The sequence below is a fragment of the Hibiscus syriacus genome, unplaced genomic scaffold, assembly GCF_006381635.1.
Source record: "Hibiscus syriacus cultivar Baekdansim isolate YM2019G1 unplaced genomic scaffold, ASM638163v2 tig00000218_pilon, whole genome shotgun sequence".
Classification (NCBI taxonomy): Eukaryota; Viridiplantae; Streptophyta; class Magnoliopsida; order Malvales; family Malvaceae; genus Hibiscus; species Hibiscus syriacus.
Window position 1 is genome coordinate 1,769,923 of NW_024061774.1, and position 15,548 is coordinate 1,785,470.

The 15,548-nt window shown below is 34.8% G+C and overlaps 1 protein-coding gene across 1 annotated transcript; it reads right to left on the reverse strand.

Annotated features, from left to right (window-relative positions):
• Nucleotides 1-154: 154 nt before the first annotated feature.
• On the reverse strand, nt 155-5,224 carry LOC120150662. Its single transcript, XM_039163323.1, has 12 exons — nt 4,855-5,224; nt 4,590-4,773; nt 4,423-4,491; nt 4,249-4,347; nt 3,984-4,063; nt 3,088-3,892; nt 2,065-2,756; nt 1,497-1,581; nt 1,160-1,211; nt 998-1,047; nt 652-699; nt 155-549 (listed from the first exon to the last, which is right to left on the reverse strand). Exons 1-12 carry the CDS (start codon nt 5,133-5,135, stop codon nt 373-375), a joined length of 2,622 nt encoding a protein of 873 aa, XP_039019254.1. The 5' UTR covers nt 5,136-5,224; the 3' UTR covers nt 155-372.
• Between the last annotated feature and the right edge of the window lie 10,324 nt (nt 5,225-15,548).

Consider the following 15,548-nt stretch of genomic DNA (forward strand, 5'->3'; position numbering starts at 1 on the left):
GTCAATCAATCGAGACTAAAATGTAATTTTTTACTTAACCCTAAAAAAATTCACAGAAAACACACAATACACGAAGCTTTTATACAACTTGACCAAAATCTATTTATCTGTACATTTTTATACTTGATTTGCATAAAATTAACCATGAAAGAAAGAGGAATAAAAGATATTAGTCAAACAAAAATTACAGCTGAAAATTGATCATCCACTAAACGTAAAAAACTGCACAGATCAATGGATATCAAGCTTTAAGTCTGCCTCATCTGTAACGAGAAGAAATCTGCACAGATCAATTTTTTTTCAATTTTATTCATGTATTTGGAGGAGCAAATACTCATACCATGTCTGGACATGTCTCCAACATCAATATTTTCAGACGAGTTGCACCACAGCAGCTATTCTCAAGGCACCATTTTGAAGAAGATCAGCAAGCTCATCGAACAACAGAGCTGTCCGCCATCCCCAACCCTTGGGAGCTTTCGGTAAGAGGGTTCCTCTTTGTTTGAAGCTTCCGAACATCATGACTTCTCGCTTTGATGGACATATTAGCTGGAAAATTAAGCCATAATAAACGTAGATTACTACTTATAAAACACATCTTTTGTCTTTGCATATGATTTTTATGGATATTAACACAGACAAGTCGATTACCTGATATCGGGCAGTAACCTTTTCACGAGAATCCACATACATGCGAACCTGAAAAGTTAAGACAAGATGTTTCTCATTGTTACTGGAACTAGAATGTGACAGTCCGATATGAGTATATAATATGGGTATGTTTTTTTATGTTGGATTAGGTCATATTCCGATACCCATGTCTGAGTATATGTAGTTAATAGGCGTGTCACTGAAAAGTTAAGGTTGCATTCTTACAATAAGACAACAACAAATTGCTGTCACCAAGATCTAAACCGGAAAAAAAATTGTTCCATGGATGAAACGGAACAAAAGACCATCTCTCGTACTTAAAGATATTGAGAAAAAGAGGACTGACCTTTCTCAGAGAGTCAGTTGCTTCAGCCTTCCGCCGGTGAAGGAATAAGCCTGAAGTGGGAGAAAAATCGTTTAGACAATATTGCAAAATCATCTCGAATGAACTTGAAAAACAAGAACAAAAATGTTTTGAGGTTAATCATTCAACGAATTAGAACATTACCGAGAGTCCTACGTCCTTGAGGATCTTCGTCATTAAAGGCTTGAACGCTGACCTGTAAATCAAAATGGATCTTAGAATGCAGATCTTAACACAAACCTAGGAAATAGAATTGAAAAGCCTAATAACATCAACAAGTTCTATACATAGCAGAGTTGGGAGCCATTCCGGAACCAGAATATTCAAAATCAGAGCCTCAGATAACAATAATTTTTCTAGTTCCGTGATTCTCTTTCAGATAAAAATACAATGACATTTGGATACTGAGAAATACTAAGACAGGTTTGAAGTAAAAGTAAATCGGTCTTGCTGCTCAGGAAGGATATTCATATTCAAATACCTTCCATAGGGAACCCGCATAAAAGAATTCAGGAGAGTGCTCGACTTGCCCATCACTTAGCCTGAGTACATCCTCGAATTCAACCCTGCAGAGCCAGCAACAATTTATGGAACATATATCAGAATAACTCTTCAACTTTGAAGTACCAAATAAAAGAAGATTTACAGTATAGAACAGATGGAACCCTAAAATCACAAAGAATGTGATCAAGAGCATCAGTTCTTTTGGTAGCTAATAGAGGTAAAATGTTTTACTGATAATACATTATTTTTTTATTAATCTGGGGTAAGTATAAGACAGTATCTGTTCAAAGATAACTAACAATCATTTGACATTGAACCCTCACACCCCCTAGCATTCCTAGTGTTTAAACCCGGAACCTCAAGGAATAACAACAATTCCTTTACCACTGAGGTCGCTCGGTTCATGCTACTGATAATACATTAGATTCAGAGAGAAGGGAACAATGTTATGACCCCAAGTGGAAGAATGATTCCACCACTAACTATATGCACCAACCTCTGGTTTATAAACACACCCACAATTATGTGTGAAAAAATTAACTTACCCAAAACGAAAGGGAGGGAAGTGATTCAGAGGGGTTTTCATGTCCAACGATATAGAAGAACTAGTTGCACTCTCCCACTCAATTCCAATGGTCTGTTCCGGTGACTCGAGCATCTGCATGGCAATTCCACTAGCACTTGGCCCAGCAGCAGAAGTTACAGGCACTCTGTTTTGCATATCTGTCACATAACTCCTTTCGGTTTGTTCTCCTTGAACATTAGTGGCATTACCTCCTCCTTGGCTTAACTCAACCAGAACTGTTAAACCACCTCCAGACATGTCTCCGGCATGCTCAACTCTAGCCTCTGAATCATTAGCAAGAGACTGTTGGCCATTCCTGTTGCCTGTACCGAAAGGCACACGGGAAAAGACAAAACGAGTTGGAGGCCATGCAGTGGCAGGAACAAAAGTAGCACCACGTCCAATATCAGCTAACCCATCAATAGGTCTCCTAACATGGACTCTTACTGGTCCAAAGAGGCCATTTCCTTCACCTTGGGCATTATCAGCCACATATACATTTCCAATATTGCCAGTTAGATGATTTTGATCGTTCTCTTGCACATAATAACCTGCAGTTGCAACTCCATGCTGAAGTCCAAAAGGCTGCCGGCAAGCGCATTGCATAGTAGTAAGACAGCAATTCTTGCATGTGTCAGCTCCAATTTCTTGCACCCTCTGGCTTAATAGCATCTACATATCCATAAAAAAAATTCTTATCAAGCTAGAAGCAGAGGCTACAATTTTAAATATATGCTTATATTAGAAAGGAAGAAAATACAAACTAATAGGAAAAAAGCAAAAACAGTCTTTGCCATGTTAATCTAATTAACAGTTTATTTGAAAACTACTAGATTGAATGACTTCCCAAATATTCAACCTTAAACCTATTCACCAATACAAATGATATATATCACTAGCATAGTAGTTATATCAACTTGATATCATCACAGCATTCAACATACATCCCTTTCACAGCACCAGATATGACAGAAATGGAAACAAACAGGTACAGATAACATACCTGCAGCCAAAGACCATCATTCAAAGCTTTGCAAGGAAATCCAAACTCTTCAAGTTGCTTTCTCACATTCAAAAGTACCTCAAAGGACATGTTGCAGTACAGAAGAGAATCCCCTTCAAATATACTGACAAAAGAATCATATTCCTCAATATGATCCCCATAGTTTCCTTTTGCGGAGCTTTTTACCTGTCTTTTACCCACAACCCTGCCACCCCAAGAAAGAGAAGCTACACCATATCTTCCCCAATCATTCAACATGAGCTCACTACAGGATGAGTCCACAGAAGAACAATGCCTCGATTGACCACTTGCAAGCCAATTATTGTTATTCAAATGGTAGCATGAGCCTTCCTCGGATGGTCCCTCCATTGCCATTCCACAGGCTCCCACTCCACTTGTTCCAACATCAATTGGGATTTCAGCATATGAACATGAAGTTCTTATTCCCTCTGCATCTGAAAACAGACTACTTATTGATGAAGACTTATAACTGTTTCCAGCATATATAGGCTCCGAGCGAGAATATTCAGGTTGCAGCACCTGTTGGTCCGAGCTAGATAAACCTGTATGGATGTCAGCCACACAATCTGCAAGCTCAACCAGATGATCTTCTCTTAGACTTAGGCGTTCCATTGCAGACTCCAATCTCTTACTAGGGCGCCTATCAACTAAATTTTTTCCCTTTGCTTTAGAAGACTGAGGAGAACTACCCATTGCCATCTTATCAGAGGGAATTCCTTGATCAGAATGTTCAGTCTGGAAAAAAGAACCTTTTGCAAGGAGAGTATACAATGCGAGCTCAAACCTTTTAAAGAAATGAAAATACTAGTTCATCAAACCTTATAAACATGAACCACAAAATCCAAGTTTATGGGGCTGCCACCTATAAATCTTACCTTTTTTCTTCACTATGTACCCACAGCTCATTAGAGGTCAGCAATGCATGCAAAGTCTGAGAAGAAAGTTTAGGTAACACCTACACAGTGAAAGGGATCCACAGACCAGTTAGTGAAGACAAACAAAAACATTCACTAATAAACTACAGTACATGGACAAAATTTTTGAGTTCTTGTTAGTTCCTCTACAATTGAGTCATAATATCACAGCTAAAATAAAGTATGTAATTTGGTAAACCCATAAATAAGACCTTTTCAGCTTTACCTCTTTCAATTCCATGGCACCACTTTGACAAAGATAGCCCCAGCAAGCATTCCTCACCCTTTCCCCATGTATCCCGTAATCTTGACTCTCAGCAAACACCTAAATTTACACCCAAATTTCGATTAATACACCAAAAGAAAAAGAAGAGAAATAATGAAGTTTCAATGTTGAAACCTGATATGCTAAGAAATTTGAAGTCCACAGCTCAGATATAATAAAGTCCGTACATATGGCGCATAGATCCTGCCATCAATTTCACATGCCAAAGGAAATTTCATTAACAGGAAAATGATACAAGGTACTTTCTTTTTTAAAGAAAAAGGTTCGATTAGTATAAGGACCTGAAGATCAAGAAATGAAGCAGCAGCTAAAACGCGAAACGCGTTATTATCATTAAGCTTGGGATGGTGTCCATACATATAAGACAACGCGATCGCGATAGCTTCACTGTTAACGTTGTTATCGTCGACGTTTAACGTTACTATTGGAGCATTGGCTTCTTTCCAAGGTCCCTGCAACATATTCCTGATTTAAAAAAGAGAGAGAACTAAAATCAGTGTTAGATTGACGGTAGGCATTTTGATCTTGAATGTTGATTTGGATGACCTGAAGTAGGAGCTACGGGAGATGATTAGACGGTGGAGGTGGTAGGTGGATCCCATGGCGTTTACGACGATGTCGGAGAAGGAACCGCCGTTGAAACCTTCCAATTGAATGTGCTTGCAAAGGGAATTCAGATTGCAATCGACGGCGCGAAGTTCACTGCTGCTCCGCTCGATGTCGGAGTGCTGCGGGTGCGGTGGTGAGACCTTCATTTTCAATTGCTGCTGCTGCTGCTGGGGCAACGGTGGCCCGCAAGATCGTTGCTTTGAGAATTGCGGTTCCATTCGCTGTTTTGATCGTTTGAGATCATAAAGAAGATGAAGTCATTGATATTACTACACCAAAAACGGAAAACAAGCAAAAAAAATGAGAATTTTCAGTGTGGATTTGAAGATGGCAGAGATTTGGGAAAGTTTAAGAAACGCTGCGTTTCAATGGATAAAGCCATGTGTTTCGATAACTGAATATTATTTTATTTTTAATGTTAAGTTTTTTTTTTTATTTTAATTCCCTTCTAGTTCTGTCAAAAAAATAAAAAAGAGTGTCAAAATTATATTATCGAAATCATGTCTCAAGATACCTAAGAGACTAATCATATCAAGTTAGTTTAATGTGTTTTGATATATGTAATTTTAAAAAATTTAATGTATTTATATTTTGATAAAATATTTAATATAATATATAAATATATATTTATTTAAAAATATTTAATTTAATTTATTTATTATATAAAATATTTAATATGATACTTAAATTATTATTTTGTATATTATTAAAGAATTCGAATTTTTAATTAAATAATCATTTACTAACGATGTTAATTCAAACATCATAATATTACACAAAATGAATATTCAAATATTATATGGATATTTTAATAAAGTACATATATTATATTGAACATTTTAAAAGTACAAATATTATATTAAATATTTTATTAAAAAATAAATATTAAATTTGATATTTTATTAAAAGATAAGTATCATATTAAACATTTTATCAGCCAATGTTATAGGCGAAATAACACCCTAAACCAATACGATACGCAATCGATTGATTTGGATGTCACACGAAACCCCCGAAGTGGTTGACCAAACTTTTTCATATCTCTTACTTTAAAACGATCATTCTCAAACTATTTTAAAACATAAATTCATAGCTAAAATATAAAATAAACTTTACACTCGGGGCTTCCAAAATAAAATATTTACATTCAAAAATATAAATATAAATTCTTGACTAACTTTATGACTCAACTTTACATCAATATTTATAAATATACATGCCCTTAAAAAAATGAGATGTACTCTGCTCTGCTCTAGGCATGGACCTCAGTTTAATCTATGGTAGACATCATGGTGCGATTAAAGGATCTCTACATCTTAGAGTTCACGTCTACATCTCGGAGCTCACACACCCCTCTAGTCTACCGAGGATGGTGCCTAAAATCTCTACATCGGTCAACATCCTCGACTAGCTCGTACACTACTTAAGGATATTCGGACTGCATCTATACATTGACACCACTAACTTTTCTAAAAGAATTCAGGTGTCTGAATCGTTTTCTGAGCATCAATCAAGGCTAATCTTATTTCACCCTACTTTAACATGTTACTACGTTTAATTAAGCATTATTATTGTTCTCACTTGTAGTCTTATTTGGAAGAAATTATAAGTCTTTTTGGAAATCTCACCTATTTCCATAATTCCTCTTGAATTAAAGCTCAAATCTTAACCTTGGTATTGATACTGGTCTTACAGTATCGATACCCAACCCAATGTATCGATACCCAACCCATTGTATCAATACTCCAGTTGAAATGCCTTGAAAGAAAGATGAAGTATCGATACTCATGTGAGAGTATCGATATCGGGACATTGGGTATCGATACTCCCTAGAGTACCAATACCAAAATGGCATTTTGAAATTCCGGTATCGATACCAAACCCTCAATATCGATACTCCTTTAAGGGGTATTGATACTGCTCTTTAAAAACTCCTGGATTATGCCTTTTATATGAATAGTATCGATATTGTTTCTTACAATATCAATACTCACTCTTAAAAATGCCCTATTTGGGCACGAATTTGCCACCCAAACTTCCTAATTTTCATACTTTAAGGCTTCCCAATGTTTTATTAAGTCTTATTTGATCTAAAGGGTCATAAATAAGGCTTAAAACACATCATAACATCTAAAACATGCAAATTTGCCATAAAAACTACTCAACATGCTAAATCTCATCACATAAGTTATATTGCATTTCTAATGACCTACTAAAGGTATGAAGGAGTCGTGATTGTGTTACCTGTCTTTTTATGTTGCTAGAACTCCTTTTGAATCAACTAAGATTCACTTTCTCTTTAGCTCTAGCCTTCTCTCCCACCTCTTTAACTAAACCCAAACAAAAAAAATGGATTACTACTCAACTAGGGGTTGGACAAAGCATAAATACAACTCCTATAACTCAAATCTACCCAAAATAACTTGAATCATTTGGTGGTCTTAAAACTCTCAAAAACCCATTTTTGAAACCCACACTCAAAACTCAATATTAGGGGCATAAATGAAAGGTTGGGGGATGAAGATTAATACTCTTACCTTGGTTGCTTCTAATTAGGCTTGGAAATCAATAATTTTTTATCTTTTTGTTTTCTCTTGGGAAGGAAGAAGAAATGGAAAAGAAGACTCTAAAGAAGAGAATAGGAACATATTTTTAGGGAGAAAGTTCACGTGAAAAACATTTAGGTGGTGTTTGGTTGGATGGAATCCCTTGGAATTGGTGGGAATTGGAATCCAATTCCACCACTTTCCCATGTTTGGTTCAAGTTTTTCAAGGGAATTGGAATCCCTGATGGAATACAATTCCATCAAATGAGGGAAAGTGAATTCCATCCAAAAATGGATGGAATTCAATTCCCTTGTTGGAGGGAATTGAAATTTGACCATACTACCCTCATCAATCCTTTGGTAACTTATTCATATATTCAATAAAAATATTTTTTTTATTATTTTGGGTCAGTTCGGGTTGGATTTCTAATTCATATATTCGGGTCGGGTGAAACTTTATTTTGGTCGGGTTGGATCGGGTTTTTTTAAGTGTGATATTCCGATCGGGTCGGGTTCGGGTTTAGGGTGAAAAAAATCGGACCGACCCGAAAATATATATAATTCAGGTCGGGTCGAATTAAGTCACTGTTTTTATTAAATAAAAATAATTTTTTATTATTTCGGGTCGGGTTAGATTTCTAATTCATATATTCGGGTCGGGTCGGATGAAACTTTATTTTGTTCAGGTCGGGTCGGGTTTTTTAATTGTGGTATTCGGGTCGAGTCGGGTCGATTTTTTTAAGTGTGATATTCGGGTCGGGTCGGGTTCGAGTTTAGGGTGAAAAAACCCGGACCGACCCGAAAATATATATAATTCGGGTCGGATTAAGTCACTGTTTTTATTAAATAAAAATAATTTTTTATTATTTCAGGTCGGGTCGGATTTCTAATTCATATATTCGGGTCGGGTCGGATGAAAATTTATTTTGTTCAGGTTGGGTCGGGTTTTTTAAGTGTGATATTCGAGTCTAGTCGGGTCGGGTTTTTTTAAGTGTGATATTCGGGTTGGGTTCGGGTTTAGGGTGAAAAAATCGGACCGACCCGAAAAAATATATAATTTTACCTTATATATTTAGGAATAATAACAATAATACCCCTCTATATATAATTTGTTCAATTAAGTCAATGTTTTTATTAAATAAAAATAATTTTTTTATTATTTTGAGTCGTGTCGGGTCGAATTTTTAATTCATATATTGAATAAAAATAGTTTTTGATATAATTTTTGGTAACTAATTAACATACTCCGATTGGAATGTATCGAAATATTGTTCTATCTTTTGGTAACTTATTAACATATTTTGATTGCGATGATTTTAACTTATAATATTTATTAGCAAGATTTTTATAATTTATTAAAATGAATAATCAATCAATTAAAATGAAAATTTCATATTTTTTAATTTTTTATAATATATTACTACATGTAAGTGGTAAAATAAAGCAAAAAAACAAGAAGGACAATTCTGTCATTTTATATTACTGAAATCAAATTCATCTGACATGTCTGCGAACCAAACAGAACATGGAATTGGATTCCAATTCCATTTCCTGCCAACCAAATGGAATATAGAATTGGATTCCAATTCCTACAGATTCCAATTCCTTCACAGATTCTAATTCTCTCATAAATATTCCAGCGAACCAAACGCCACCTTAAGGAAATGGGTTTTTTTATTCTTTAAAACTGGCTATGAGTAAACTATACTTTTGGTCCCTCTCCTTTTTACCTCTTCTTAAAACCATCACTTACCTTAATCTCTTGGGCCAACTCAAGTCCAATACTATTATAAGCTGGTTCAAACTAATCTAGGAAATCAAATGGGCTCGACATATGGCTCTCGGATTAACCTGAACTACTGACCCGAAATTTAGGATATTACATGTGGGATAACACCGTTCCCTAAACATTACACTTTCTCGGAGCTGCAATCACCGGTGAGGAAAGAAAATTTCCCGGTAAAATCATGGGAGCAATGGTTTCTACCCCCAAGAGCGACCACCCCATGATGCCGGTGCGAAAATGGTCTCAATTTCTCCGCTTTAGAGAGTGAAACTTGTTTCGGGAAGTGCTTAAACACCCACCTTTAAGAGAATCCCATACCATATCACATAATTGCATTTATTTACTACGGTGGAGGTCGTTGCTTTCACTCCTGTTACAATGCATTAGTTTAAAAAAGATAAAAACTTGCAATTCGAAATCCTGGTATTTAACAACAGAAGTTATTAACTACATGATATGAACGAATGGGAAAGAATAAGAACACAGATAGCAACAACAAATATAGAATAGGCCAATTAAATGTAAAATTTGCCATCGAAATATTTTATATAATGAGAAAAAAGTTGGGAATGAGCAGAACGACTTCTTCTTCTTCAAAAATGGAGGTTGGGGAAGATCAAACAAAATAAGAAATAATTATTTTTAGAAATTTATTTAAATATTAATATAAAAGTAAAAAAAAGACATATCAAACTATTATTCGTGGGGCACAAAAGGAGGCATATAAAGGGGCAGAGGACTCCTGTTCCAAATATAGTAATTTATATATATATATATATATATATATATATATATATATAGTTTGATGACACATAAAGAGTGTATTTAGTTTAATAAGTAAGCAGTTTGATATCGTTTAATCAAATCTCGCGTTCGAATTTTTGTGTATATAGAAAATTTCTGCTGAGAGACTTACCCACAAAAAACATATGTACAATTTGGGTCGGTCTAAATTAGTCAAGGCAATGTCTTAAAAATTAAGGAGGCAATAAAAAAAATGTAAGGATCGCCAATGAAGAAACCTTACAGAGTGTGCATCCAAGTGAAAAAATTGTGTAAATTAACACTTTCTTCTCTTCTTTACAAATAAGGTAAAACTTTCAAAATCTCAAACAAATATATAATTTTATATTAAAATGATGAATTTATAATTTTTTCAAGAGAAATGAACTTATAAAATTTTAGAGATAAAAATAAATTATTATTAGAAAATACAAAAAAATATTTAATAATATAAAATTTTCAAAAGGACTAACTCTTTCATCTTTCTCTTTTCATCTATCCATAGACAAAATAAAAAGAGAGGAAAATAAGTGGAAACTCATCCAAGCATACTACATAAACATTCAACGGATATAAATTCAGAATTATTACATCTCTAAGAGTGAAGTAGTATGAGTTCACAACTAATAATGGTAAGAATTGCAGACCAAACCAAGCAAGGTATAACAAGATATGTTGCAAAATTATTAAATTTTCTAAAACAATGGTAGCAACCAAAAAGAGTACCGAAATGTAATAAACAAACCATGAACCCAACCCGAACCGACCCGATGACGAGTTGAAGAGGATGCCAAACAATGCTTAGTGAAACTTGAGAAATATAAAAAGGCAAAACATCATAATTCATATCGAGTCCATGGTCCACCCAACCAAGCCACGCAGCAATGCTCATGCTCAAACTTGACCTGATCGAATGCGAGGTTTACAAGCCATAAGGGAGGGAACCAAATCGGTTCGGCCATCATGATTCGATAGTGTTTGGTCGAACCGAATTCGAAGATGATGAAAAGAGTGAGGAAGAGGGGGATTATAATTGCTATGGTGAGTGACAAGAGGGCTTTCATGGTTTGAACCGTTTTGCATTCCAGTTTGGCCATAACCCAAGTGTCTTGGCTTGGTTGATCATTATATTGGATTTGGAGTAGGGATGGCAACGGGGCGGTTTCGGGGCGGGGATTGGTCCCCCCGTCCCCGTTTAAAAAACCCGTACCCATCCCCATTTAAAAAACTGTGGGGATTTAAACAGGGATCCCCATAAGGTAATCGGGGAAAACTGCGGGGAAACGAGTATCCCTATTTAGCATAAACGGTTATTTAAACGGGTAATTTTTACCGCGAGGATAATCGCGGTGAAAATTACCTTTTAAATAATCGTTTACCTTAGATGGTTATTTTTCACCGCATGGATCCCGGTTACTGTTTAAATTGCACACGATGACACGAATTATTTAAAAAATAATGTCATTATCGGTTCTAAACTTACTTGAAACGTCAAACACCACCAAATGCATCCAAAATATAAAAACAAAATAATTCTAATAGACAAATATAATGACAACGACTAATAATATAATGTTTCAACTTTCATAAACGAAATCATTCTTCCAAAGTTCCAACTTCCAAGTCACATCAACGACACCACCACCGTCATCAACTGTAACTGTTGATATTTTTCTATCAAAGTTCCAATCACATAGAGATTCATACAACACATCAGCAAGAACTTCAGCAGTATAAGGACAAGGCACATATATAAACCTAGTAAATAAGTAATTAGAATCAATTTAGTTCTTATATTTAGTACATAGCTAGCAAAGGTAAGATTAAAGTACCTCATTATTCGGCTTTGCATCTCCCAGTTATCATCGATCAAATGCAATGTGATTGACATGAAACCCTTTTTTTATTACTTGATGTCCACATATTTGTCGTAATGGCAATCTTGCTTCGATTCTTCTCCAATAAACTGAAATAAATACAACATACAAATTAGAAACCAAATAAATACAAGATACAAATTAGAAACCGATTAAACAAATAAACATACCACATTGTTTTTTCTTTCTCGAAGTCATAAATCTCGAGAATATCATTTTTTAAGGTATTCCTAGATGGAACCTTAAATAAAGTTTGAAGACCAACCATAAACTTTTGAAACCAATGATGTTCCACCATTACAAGTGAATATTCATGCACTATTACCATCTTTGCAAGATCTTTTCTTGATTTTTTGGGGTCAAAATTTAAGCATGATAGATTTCTTTGTCCATCCTTTGTTTTTTGCCCCATCCCAATCACTTGTTGACGTATATCTCTACAAGTTCTCCTTGGACAACTCTTGAAATGATCATGCAAGTGTCGTGTCCCATTCTTACTATTTGCTCCTAATTTTTTCTTGCAATAATGACACTCTGCATTATCCTCACCGTTAACATTCACCTTCTCAAAGTGATTTCATACAACTGAAGTAAGTTTTTGCTTTCTACTATTTGTACCAACATTGCTATCATCGATTTGTGTTTGTTCTTTTTCTATGGGTGAAATGGATGGGCCTTGGTTATTTGGCATCGGAGATGATTGAGTCATGTTATTGCTTTCAGCTTGTGATTGTGCTTGTGCCCGTGCATTATAATTATCATCTATAGATCGTTGACCTTCCATTATTGCTATGAAACAACCTTCATTAAGAAAAGTAGCTATTAATGATAAAAAATGGTATTAGCATTTAGAGGTGATTTCTATGGTTTGAAGTAGTAATAATTGGATAATTAATGTTCTCAACTATCATACAAAAATGGACTTGCCTTATTGTAAAATAACCTCGATTCTAAGAATAATAACTTGATACTTGATAGTAACAATAATAGCATATCCATAATTCCAAATATTAACCAAGTCACATTTTCAAACACTAATTTCACATTTATCAAACTTGAAACAAGATTGAAGACCATTTAATTAGTAACTATTTTTCCTAAAATGCATCAGTTTGCAAACAAGATTGAAGACCATTTATCAAACTTGAAACACTAATTTCACATTTATCATTCAGGTACATCCCATCCAGAAGTAGAAATATAAAAGCAACTAAAATTACCCACTTCCAAATTAACTGACAAACAAAAACAATACTGAGGAATTAAAAAAAACCCGGATAGATAGCATCACATATAAAAGTGCAGGTTGCATGGACTTGCACGCATATGGGTGTTGTACTGCAAGCATAAGATGTTGTACTCCATGTATACACATTGAACTGAATGCATAGGAGAGTTGTACCACATCTATAAGGTATTGTACTTCAGATTTTCTCAAAATCCATACTGTTTCCCAACAATTTTATATACACAGGAAGAAGATACTAGTAAACATAAAGATGCAAGACCATTAAAATTGATTAAAGAAGCTACTACCATGAGTAAAAGAACAAGATTGCAACCGTAAAATTGATTACATACCATTAAAATTGGTTTACATAAGCTACTACCATCACATGCTAGTAAATATAAAGATGCAAGACTAACCTCAAATACAATCGGATGGGAAGTGACGAGGGAAGGCCGGAACTCGGAAGGGGAAGATTGGTCGTAGAAGTCACTAGGGAAGGGGAAGATCGGACGACGAAGTGGAGAGGGAAAGGAAGATCGGCTGGCGAAGTGAAGTCACCAGCAGCGGAGCAGGGAAGGTGAAGATCGACAAAACAAGATTTGAGAGCAGCCGTAGGGAAAGTGACGATTAGGTCAAGATGTGTTCTCCTAAATCCTAATCTCCTTTATATATTTTTTTAATATAATTTAAATTTATTAATATTATATATATATATATATATATAATAATATTTTAATATTTATCGCGCCTGGTATCAGGCCAAGTATTCGGGTAATCGGGGCGGGGATTGCCAAACCTGTCCCCGTTTAAAAAATTTGATTTTTCCCCGTCCCCGTTTATTATCCCCAAACTCGACCCTTTTAATTCAGTTTTCGGTTTTCTCGACGGGTTTGGTTTTTTTTGCCATCCTTAATTTGGACCATTACTGTAACATCCTCCATACCGGGTTAGTGATTAAATTATGAGATTTAAAAATTTAGTGACTAAATTGGATAAATTGAAAAGTTCAAAGAATTGATTGAAATGTTTGGTGTAGGATCATTTAGCAAAGAAGGTGGAATTAAAGGGGCAAATGAGTCTTTTGACAAGGAAAACAATTAAATATTAGTTGATGAGATTTTATAACCACGTGGAAGTTAGTAGAGAAGGCAAAACTTTCCAAATTTCTCTTCTTCTTCTTTCTTCTTCACCGTGAAGACAAAGCTAAAGGTGAGTTTTCTTGTTAATCAAATTCTTGATGAATTTAAGGTTGCTTATTGATCATTAGATGATAACTAAGCTTAAAGAAAGCTTAGGTTATCTTAAAACCATAAGATGATGGGGTTAGGAAGGATTAAAAAAAGGAAGTAGAAAAGTAAAATATTGGATTAGTTCATAATAAAAATTAGAAGTAGGATTTGACTTGTCATCAAGCTAATTAAAGGATATGAAGTGTCAGAATTCGATTTAGATATGTTGGAATTTGAGTGAAATTCTTAAATTTTATATGGAGAATTGGATTTCTAAGTTTTAGAGGTATCAAATGGATAATAATTAGTTTAAGTAAGTGTATGAAAGTTAAGGATATAAAAGGAGGTAAATTATGAAGTGTTGAGAGGATTATAAAGAGATTTTCGTGTTTAAAATAACATTTCTGGGCTATGTGCAACGATGCACATTCAATATGCACCGATGCATCAGGGATAAATCCCAGAAATTGTTCAAGGTGTATCGATGCACATGAAGTGCATCGATGCACTAATTTAAAATAAAAACATCGAATGTCATCAGTGTATCGATGCACAAGTAGTGCATCGATGCATCCCATTAAATACAAACATCGAATGAGATTTATGCACCGATGCATAGATAGTGCATCGATGCACCCGTCAATGGATGTATCGATACATGGTGTAGTGCATCGATGCATACCTCTATTAAAAGATGAAAATGGCTTTTCTTTTAACCCAGGAAATGATAGTTTAGAATATATTAATTAGTATACTGATAAGTATCAATGAATTACTATGTAGATACAGAGCCTAAACAGGTTCCATAACAATTGCACAGTAAGATCGATTGAGGGAAAGGCAAAGAAATATAGGTGAGTGCATATGCATAGCATGAACATAGTGGTATATTCAGTTCTAGACTTGTGAGAAGTCTAGATTCAATACATTGATGCATGATTCATTTCATATTGGGAAGCATGATATGAATTCATACTATGTGCATTGAGTAACATGTTTTAAATGAATATGTATACAAAGTTATATGAGTCATGTGATGAAGGTAAGGAAATGATATGTCTATGCGATATATTATGTAATTTGGGAAAAGCCCATGTTATGTAGATGAGAACTATAGGTATAGTTGGCATGCCAAGAGTAGAGGGTCACGCGGTTCTTCGGAAAATATATGTATTATTT